General features: G+C 24.0%; 2 protein-coding genes and 1 long non-coding RNA gene across 6 annotated transcripts in view; 1 reads left to right on the top strand and 2 right to left on the bottom strand.

The window, feature by feature from the left end:
• The window catches only part of LOC145947779 (sushi, von Willebrand factor type A, EGF and pentraxin domain-containing protein 1), a 33,211-nt gene extending 31,013 nt beyond the window's left edge, over positions 1-2,198 (top strand). Inside the window, exon 12 of one of the 4 annotated variants that reach the window (XR_014427236.1) lies at positions 657-783. Coding sequence is in view for 3 of the 4 variants with exons in the window: in XM_083057559.1 (XP_082913685.1) it covers positions 657-1,056 (400 nt within the window). In the remaining variant the exon portion in view is untranslated. Of the gene's footprint in view, positions 1-656 lie in introns of all 4 variants that reach the window. The other 3 variants (XM_083057559.1, XM_083057558.1, XM_083057576.1) reach the window with 3 other exon arrangements.
• LOC145946799 (solute carrier family 53 member 1) overlaps positions 1-7,840 on the bottom strand; it is a 67,348-nt gene extending 59,508 nt beyond the window's left edge. Inside the window, exons 1-2 of the mRNA XM_083056563.1 lie at positions 7,517-7,840; positions 7,166-7,216 (exon numbers count right to left, since the gene is read on the bottom strand). The gene's annotated coding sequence lies outside the window, so the exon portion shown is untranslated. The remainder of the gene's footprint in view (positions 1-7,165; positions 7,217-7,516) is intronic.
• A 583-nt stretch (positions 7,841-8,423) lies between these two features.
• LOC145946822 (uncharacterized) lies at positions 8,424-10,446 on the bottom strand. Its single transcript, XR_014427081.1, has 5 exons — positions 10,380-10,446; positions 9,656-9,723; positions 9,364-9,451; positions 8,986-9,056; positions 8,424-8,777 (listed from the first exon to the last, which is right to left on the bottom strand). It is a non-coding gene; the product is annotated as an uncharacterized LOC145946822 (long non-coding RNA).
• Positions 10,447-10,478: the final 32 nt, after the last annotated feature.

Raw genomic sequence — 10,478 nt, forward strand, 5'->3', positions numbered from 1 at the left:
CATGTTTTATATTTTATTGTGATAGATATTATTATTTTTATTGTGATAAATATTAATCAGAGAAATTCTCATAAAATTCTTTCCATACCATATTGTCCCACGATTACCATGATTTTCAGGGTAAATTCTAAAGAAAAATTTCTCTCTGTGTAAATATCTGTATTATGTATTATCGCTCGATATATAACAAGTTTTTCACGAGTTTTTCAATATATCTTTTCGAATTGCTATGTTAATATAATGCTCATTCTCTTTTCTGTCTGTTTATCTCTTCATCTTTTTTGTCAGAAAATTGAAAATTGCTTCAGGCTATGTAATAAGAGATATATATTTTAAATTTTTGCTGATATTTAATATATGAAAGTGCACTCTCAGGCGAATCAGCATTTACATTTTATTCACTAATAGAACGTACAAATTTTATGCCTGCAAAATGCATGTCACTGTGAATTGTATATGTGACTATGATAATAATTCACGAAAAATCGGAATGATTATTTTTCTATTACACATAACGCTTTGCCTATCTTTTCATTGTACACAAATATGTGTTTAGTGCTATACAATAGAAATTTCATGTAATTAAAATGTGATAATTCAAAATTAAAAAAAAATCAATAACGCATTATAATATAACGTTTAATATCCTTATTTAGAAACCGCGGAAGAAGCAGTAAACATTATCGTCATCGTGCATCGCCCGATTGTAACACCGTTGCCAGTTTCGATAGCAGTTCCTCGGAAAGTCGAGGAGGTCTGAATCGTTATTATCGTCAAGCCTGGGAGAATCTGCACGAAACCGCCGGTCACAAGACCAGCCATCCGCCACTTCGTCGTAAGGAGACCCTGGATGAACCAGGATATCGAGAGAACTTCCGCGGTAACAACAACACCGAGCGCGATGGCTCGGAATTAGTCGTTAGTGATGTCGCTGCTTATCCATCAAGTAAGCACGCGAGCATCTCCGATAAGAAGCGTCATCATCACCATCATCATCATCATCATGGCAACGCGACACCTGATTGGAGACAATCACAGTCTCACCACCGATACTAAGCGGAAGATAAAATTATAAAACAACAAATTTTATCATTGAAACGCTACATTCGCTACATCATTATCTACAATCAAGTGAATGATGATTTGTAGAAAATGTAGAGAGAGAGAGAGACTATAGTGAATGTTTTCACAACTCTTACGCGGGTCAAAAAATCTTCCTTAAATGAGGGAGCACAGCGAATCTTCCACTAATAAGTAGTAGATAATAAAATTGAGAACAAGAAATAGATCCTACGTATATTATTCTATTATGTTATTTATCGTAATTTTATTTTATATATACGCGAAATGTGTAAATATTATATACATTGTAACACTTAAGAAAAACGATGGATTATTACTCATCGTAAGGAAGGTAGTATAAGCTGGTCAGAAGATATGCCAAAAAGCACAAAAGTAATATAAAATAACGCGATCAAACGAACATATAGTAATTTAACGCTTAAAGGTAAGTTATTGTAAGATTGAAGATTTATATGCAGTTTCTTACACGTTCGAAAAGATTTGTCTAACGAAAAATCGGATTGGCAAAATTTATATCTGTGTTATGGGTACCTTGGCCTCACTTTAAACGGATTACTGTTTTCAGAAAAACGGAATACTGTATGTAAGTATCATTAAGGAAAGGCCGATGTTTTATCCATTTAGGAGTAAAACAAATATTATAATAACTATTGTGCGTGTCTATGCAAGTAAACGAACGCGAGGACACGAAGACACATTATAACTAATGTATTTGAATGCCTGTCGTGGATCGCTGTTATACCTCCAATATATGCTACTTTTTCTATCGAGAGTTTGTATTATATAAATATATACGTATGATAACATTTAATTATAGTTACTATCTATGGAGCATATCTATTAAGTTCATTGAATTAATATATAATTAAGAAATAATGCAATTTTCGCAATATCTTTTTATTTATTGACTGATTGTGAGGCAATCACATGCGGCGTGACATTTGTTGTATATGTATTTCCATAATTTTATTTATCGCAATAAATTATAGTGCCATTTTGGGCAAACTTGTTTAATCTATTGTAAAAGCATTTTTGTCACTCAAACATGGTACATGATAAATAATTTTAGCGCGCATTCGTTTATTACGAATATCATTAGATTTAATATCATATTGTATATGAGAATTTAGAATAAAGATATTTATATAAATATATATATTGTGTGTGTGTGTGTGTGTTTATCTCTTTAACATAAGTAAAATAACAAAAATAATAAAAGGAAAAAAGATATCAAAATACATTTTTTTCAAAACGTTCGTCATATTAATAATCGTTTAAAACAATAAACATTCTATTTTCTTAATGATTCAAAGTTTACAGAAAATTGCGAAATCTCCTGTTTGTTGTTTCCAATCAACGACAAATTAATTGTGATACAGAAAAATCTGTTTTAAGAAATTTTGCTAATTTTATTTCGATAATATTTTCTTATATTTTTTAATGACTCGCAAATATCTCAAATTACACAGCCAAATTGGGAAAAAAACTTCGAAATAAGTGGTGTGTTTTCTTTCTTTGAGATATTTATCAAAAATAAAGTTACTTAAAAGTATTATAAAGTAAATATTATCAAAAGAAGAATGATTATAGAGTGGAACTTTTGTTCTTTCTACGTGTTTAAATAAAACATGCGATAAAGGACGAATAATAGAACAAAGGAATTCTAGCTGACATCCGATAAGCAGCAATTGAAGATAACCAATTTATAACTTATTACTTATTTGATTTGTTGTTTTTTATTTGCATTTTTTCATAATTTTATGGTCGTTTTTTAGACAATACATTAGCAAATTTACGCTTTATTAATATTTTTTTGACAGATATCAGCTAATTTCTGTCAAAAAATGTGAATTGAATTTAAAGTAATGTAACATTTACAACATATTATTATTCTAATTTTTATAGCATAAAATTATTAAAATTTAATTAGCGAATTAATGCTTTAATCAGCTAATTTCTGTCAAAAAATGTTAATTGAGTTTAAAGTAATATGTCATTTACATATTATTTACATCATATTATTATTTTAATTTTTATAACATAAAATTATATTAAAATTTAATTTAAAAAATTAACGCTTTAATAATATTTTTCAGTTGCTGCTTATCCGATGCCAGTCAGATTCTCTTCTTCTCTTATTCGTCCTTTATCGCATAATCTATTTACATAAACACGTAGATTAAAATATTAATTTGTTAATTAAATTTTAAATTAATAATATGTTTTAAATAATATGTTATAATACTTTAAATTCGATTAATATTTATTAACAGAAATCAGCTGATAACTGTCAAAAAATATTAATCGATTTTAAAGTATTACAACATATTATTTAGAAATATTATTGCTTTATTTTTTTAATATATTAATATTTTAAAATTTAAATAGCAAATTAACGTTTTAATCAACTGATTTCTCTCAAAAGATATAAATAAAGCATTAATTTGCTAATTAAATTTTAAAATAATAATACGTTATAAAATGTAAAATAGTAATATGTTGTAATAATAAATGTATGTTATAATACCTTATCTGCGATTAATATTTATTGACAGAAATCAGCTGATAACTGTCAAAAAATATTAATCAAGTTTAAAGAATTATAACACATTATTTAAAACATATTATTATTTTAATTTTTATAACATATACTCATTTTAAAAATTAATTAGCAAATTAATGCTTTAATTAGCTAATTTCTGTCAAAAAATATTAACTAAACGTTAATTTGCTACTTAAATTTTAAAATTATAATATGTTATAAAATGTAAAATAGTAATATGTTATAAATAACAATGTGTCATAATGCACTATCTCCGATTAATATTTAATGACAGAAATCAGCTGATAACTGTCAAAAAATATTAATCAAGTTTAAAGAATTATAACATATTATTTAAAATTTAAAACATATTATAATTTAAATTTTGTAACATATTCTTATTTTAAAATTTAATTAGCAAACTAACTCCTTAATCAGTTGATTTCTATCAAACAATAATAATAAGGTGTTAATTTACTAATTAAATTTTAAAATAAAAATATGTTATAAAAATTAAAATAATAATATGTTTTAAATAATATGTTATAATTCTTTAAACTTAATTAATATATTTTGACAGTTATCAGCTGATGTCTGTCAATAAATATTAATCGCATATAAGGCATATTATAACACATTATAATTTACAACATATTACTATTTTACATTTTATAACATGTTATTATTTTAAAATTTAATTAGTAAATTAATACTTTATTAATATCTTTTGACAGAAATCAGCTAATTGAAACGTTAATTTGCTATTTAAATTTTAAAATAATAATATGTTATAAAATGTAAAATAGTAATAGATTGTAAATAATAATATATTATAATGACTTATCTGCGATTAATATTTATTGTCAGAAATCAGCTGATAACTGTCAAAAAATATTAATCAAGTATAAAAAATTATAACATATTATTTAAAACATATTATTATTTTAATTTTTATAACATAATTTAATTTTAAATCTTAATTAGCAAATTAACACCTCATTATTTTTGTTTGATAGAAATCAACTGATTAAAGAGTTAATTTGCTAACTAAATTTTAAAATAATAACATGTTATAAAATGTAAAATAGTAATATGTTGTAAATAATAATGTGTTATAATGTCTTATTTGCGATTAATATTTATTGACAGAAATCAGCTGATAATTGTCAAAAAATATTAATCAAGTTTAAAAAATTATAACATATTATTTAAAACATTATTATTTTAATTTTTATAACATATTCTTATTTTAAAATTTAATTAGCAAATTAACTCTTTAATCAGTTGATTTCTATCAAACAATAATAATGAAGTGTTAATTTGCGAAATAAATTTTAAAATAAAAACGTGTTATAAAAATTAAAATAATAATATGTTTTAAATAATATGTTATAATTCTTTAAACTTAATTAATATTTTGACAGTTATCAGCTGATTTCTGTCAAAAAATATTAATCGCAGATAAGGAATTATAACATTATTACAACATATTACTATTTTACATTTTATAACATGTTATTATTTTAAAATTTAATTAGCAAATTATAATGTCTTATTAATATCTTTTGACAGAAATCAGTTAATTAAAACGTTAATTTGCTATTTAAATTTTAAAATAATAACATGTTATAAAATGTAAAATAGTAATATGTTGTAAATAATAATGTGTTATAATGTCTTATTTGCGATTAATATTTATTGACAGAAATCAGCTGATAATTGTCAAAAAATATTAATCAAGTTTAAAAAATTATAACATATTATTTAAAACATTATTATTTTAATTTTTATAACATATTCTTATTTTAAAATTTAATTAGCAAATTAACTCTTTAATCAGTTAATTTCTATCAAACAATAATAATGAAGTGTTAATTTGCGAAATAAATTTTAAAATAAAAACGTGTTATAAAAATTAAAATAATAATATGTTTTAAATAATATGTTATAATTCTTTAAACTTAATTAATATTTTGACAGTTATCAGCTGATTTCTGTCAAAAAATATTAATCGCAGATAAGGAATTATAACATTATTACAACATATTACTATTTTACATTTTATAACATGTTATTATTTTAAAATTTAATTAGCAAATTATAATGTCTTATTAATATCTTTTGACAGAAATCAGTTAATTAAAACGTTAATTTGCTATTTAAATTTTAAAATAATAATATGTTATAAAATGTAAAATTGTAATAAATTCTAAATAATAATATATTATAATGCCTTATCTGCGATTTAATATTTATTGACATAAATCAGCTGATAACTGTCAACAAATATTAATCAAGTTTAAAGAATTATAACATATTATTTAGAACATATTATTTTAATTTTTATAACATATTTTTATTTTAAAATTTAATTAGCATATTAACACCTCATTATTATTGTTTGATAGAAATCAATTGATTAAAGAGTTAATTTGCTAATTAAATTTTAAAATAAGAATATGTTATAAAAATTAAAATAATATGTTTTAAATAATATGTTATAATTCCTTAAACTCGATTAATATTTTTGACAGTTATCAGCTGATTTCTGTCGAAAAATATTAATCACAAATAAGACATTTTAACATATTAATTATTTACAATCTATTACTATTTTACATTTTATAACATATTATTTTAAAATTTAATTAGCAAATTAACGCTTTATTAATATTTTTTGACAAAAATTAGCTGATTAAAGTGTTAATTTGCTTACTAAATTTTAAAATAATAATATGTTAAAATAATAAGATAATAATATGTTCTAAATAATATGTTATAATACTTTAAACTCGATTAATATTTTTTTATTGTTATCTGACATACGCACATATGTCAAAAAATATTAATCAAGTTTAAAGTATTATAACATATTATTTAGAATACATTATTATTTTATTTTTTTAACATATCATTATTTTGAAATTTAATTAGCAAATTAACATTTTGATCAGCTAATTTCTGTCAAAAAATATTTTTTAAGTTAAAAAAAACAAACTTTATATTATTCTTTTTAAATTACATTCTTTTTAACACAAAATTGAATAATGATGCGCGCGTAGCGCGCGCTTATGTCGTTCTAGTTAATTTATAAAATACATTCGTAATCACATTTTCTGTTAAAGAAATCGTCAAAAATCAATTGTAATTTATTTGCTAAATTGAAATTTATCTAAGCGTAATAAAATCTATGCATTATATCCATATTCAGTCTAATAATAAATCGTTTTTTTTTAGATTTAGACAATATATTAATTAAAAGACAATATCAATATTATTTCTATATCCTCTATTATTCCTATAATTTAAACCATATTCTCTTATTTTTGAAAGAATTTTAATTATTAGTAACGTTGTTATCGCCGCTAATGATTAAAACTCTTTAAAAAATGAAAGAGCATGTTTAAAAATATAGGACAATTCATTTTGAGGTAACGGATCTACAATCTACAGTCTACAATCTGCAATCTAAATCTACATATATCTATAATCTAATTTCTACAAAACCGTTACCTCATAATAAAATAATAATTCACTCACCAATCGAAGCTCAACGGCGAAGTTAACTGCATCGAAGCTATGTACGCTGATCTGTAACAAACAAATAGAATTCAAATTATAACAGCACTCAAAATAATAAATATTTCTTAAAATTATTATTGTACCTATTGAATTTTATATTCAAAAAATCGCGTACACTAATTAACAAATATATAATTAAATAACTAATTTTTTTAATATAAACTTTTATAGGAAATTTGTATAAACTTTTATATATCAAAAGTATTGTTTTATAATTATTTCTTGTTTAAATTCAAATATAGAAATAAAATTAATGCATACGTGATTTATAACAAATATTACACTATTATAAATAATAAAAATATTTACCCCAATGTTGCTCTGCCGGCGCCCGATGCCTCCTAGGCCTGTTCCTCCTCTCAGGATGATCAGGGTTGTCCGTTGTCAGTCTTTTGATTTACACGCGCGATACTTTACACGACACTCCCGCACTTAAAAATATGTAATACTTTTGTACGATACTTCCGTACTAAACGCGCGATACTTTTTGGACGACACTCCCGCACTAGATACTTTACACAAAATTCAATTTATCTTATTGTTAGAATGTCGGAATAAAAATTGCTCAATACGAACATTTAACGATGTCAGACACGCTATATGTGCTTCATTAATAATTAAATTACTGTTCTAGCACAGCTCCCTTACCCCCCCCCCTTAATGAATTTTAATTTTAACAAATTAATATTATATTTATTAAATTATATTTATTACCTGATATTACTAAATTATATATATGTATTTGTAATATATTTATTACAAAAAATTTTTGAAATTTTGTTTTATATTACGCTTGAGCTGTCATGAAATTTAATAATTAATCTTTATCTATCGTTTATTCGCGGCTTGCAATTAACGCAACTTGTGAATTACGCAATAGTACAGTCAATTTCAAAAATAAAAAATAAATAAAATAAAGTAACGCGTGTATAAAAAATTTGCGTTAGAAGTTCTAAAACTGTATATCGTATATTCTGCAAATTTTTAACTACTATTTCTTTTATTTTTCTTTTACACGTTAAAAATATCCCGCAAAATATCTTTTAAAATAACTCACGTTATTTTAATACATTTGTTTTAACCAATATAAAATCAATTTAAATCAATGATGAATTTCAATCATGGATGAATGGATTACAAAACATTATTATTAACTCGACATATTATAACAAGTAAGTATAATTATGATTATGTAATCAATCATACCATTACATAATTTATAATGTTTAGTATGTGCTGTATAAAATAAATTAGATTGAACGTACTATATACAAAAAATGTTGTATGTTAGAAAATGTTTCCTGTATGCCTCTATGTAGAAAATGTATGTTAGAAAACGTTTTTCGTTTTTCTTTAAATTGAAATATTATTAATCTGGAATTGTAACCCATTCATTTTGAGGTAACGGAACTATCTACAATCTATCAATCTACAATCTATGATCTATATCTACACAATCTAATTTCTACAACTCCGTTACCTCATATAATAAAACAATAGTTTATCACTCACATATACCAATCGGTACAATACCAGAGTTGACTGCGGAGTTGAAAAGCTATATGTTGATCTGTAACATACAAATAAAATATAAATTGTAGCAGCAAGCAGCATCAACAGTAATTAATATTTTAAAAAATTATCATTGTATGCATTAAATTTTATATTATAATTGAATTTTATATTTGACGTGTGTAAGAAGTACTATATATAATTAAGAAGAACTATAATTAAATAATTTTATAAATTTTGATTCAATACAACTAATAAATACTTACTCTAGAGTTGCTCCAGTGTCCGATGCCTCTCCTAGACTTCTTCCTCCTCTCAGGTTGTCAGCTACGTTGATCTATAATATATAATAAATAGAATTTAAATTAAACTTTTATTATTTTTAAATATGTTTATTATTTTTTAATATAATTTTAAAGTTAATATATAATTTATGGAATAGTTAATGAATAATTTATGAATATATATAAATAATAAATAATGCAAATTTTTACGCATTAATGATTATCAGGAAATTATTTTAAATTGTTCAATTTGTTTCCAATATTTATAATCTGATAGATATATATTTTATACATATATTTGATAAGTTTTCCCAAATTTATTAATAACTTATAATTAAATTAGAAAAAGTTTATACTCACTGATGCGATTTGCAGTGGCCGATTTACACAGCAGAGTACATAGCCGATTTACACAACGAAGTACATAGCCGATTTACACGGCGTTGATCTGTAAAATACACAAATATATACATATTTAATCTAAATTAAAGCATTTGTATCCAAATTATATTTAATATCTCGAAAGATAAATATTCCGCGCATTAAAATTTTTCTTTTATTAAATTTTTTACGAACAATAATAAAAAATAAATAATAAATTAATCTTAATTAGCTCGTATTTATCAGTTATTTTAAATAATAAATTATTAACCTCATGATTGCTTCGCCATCGCTGTTCCTTTTTTTTACCATTTCATTGTCGCTCTTTCATGGCACTCACTAGAAAAAACAATTAATTACAGTTAAGCACACGCTCGCAAAAAGAATTAATTACGATTACGTGGACATTAATCATACCTGAAGTTAATTAATAAACGCACGGCACTTTGCACGACTTTATTATATTAACGGCAGGCGACGCGCACTCGATTATGGGACGAGAAAATAATGCGGGGGAAAAGCGCGCGAATCTCGATACTCACAATATTCCTAGATAGGTGTCTCTTAAACTATTTCTAGATAGTAATTTCGCATGCGCACATGGCGGATGTAGAATAAATCATCGATAGACACACGTATAGGATCAATTTTCACCAAGTCCGTTTAGTTTAAATTTTAGATGAATCATCGGTTAGGTTAGGTGACCAAAACAAAAACATTTATTATGTCTATGAAAGTCATAATTACTTTCATATCTATTGGCCACTCTGCTAATTTTAACTATTAGTTCATTTAACCGAACTTGGCAAAATTATCCCTTATATATATAACCGCCGCTACGCGGTCGACAATATATATATATACATATATATATTGTTTTAAAAAATAATTTTAATGTAAGACAAGTAACACACATATACATATAATTATTTATGTAAATTACCTATCGCATCAATACCTACTTACTTTACGAATAATTAGTGGTGAATACTTACATATTTATTGGTCACTCTCGTCTCGAAAACTAAGCGGCGCATTAATCTTGCTTGACTATCGTTGACGCGCATGAAGTGAGCGAAGATCGATACTCGCGA

This window comes from Prenolepis imparis, unplaced genomic scaffold (genome assembly GCF_030444845.1).
Source record: "Prenolepis imparis isolate NDT839.2.m4 unplaced genomic scaffold, iyPreImpa1.0 SCAF_2, whole genome shotgun sequence".
Classification (NCBI taxonomy): domain Eukaryota; kingdom Metazoa; phylum Arthropoda; class Insecta; order Hymenoptera; family Formicidae; genus Prenolepis; species Prenolepis imparis.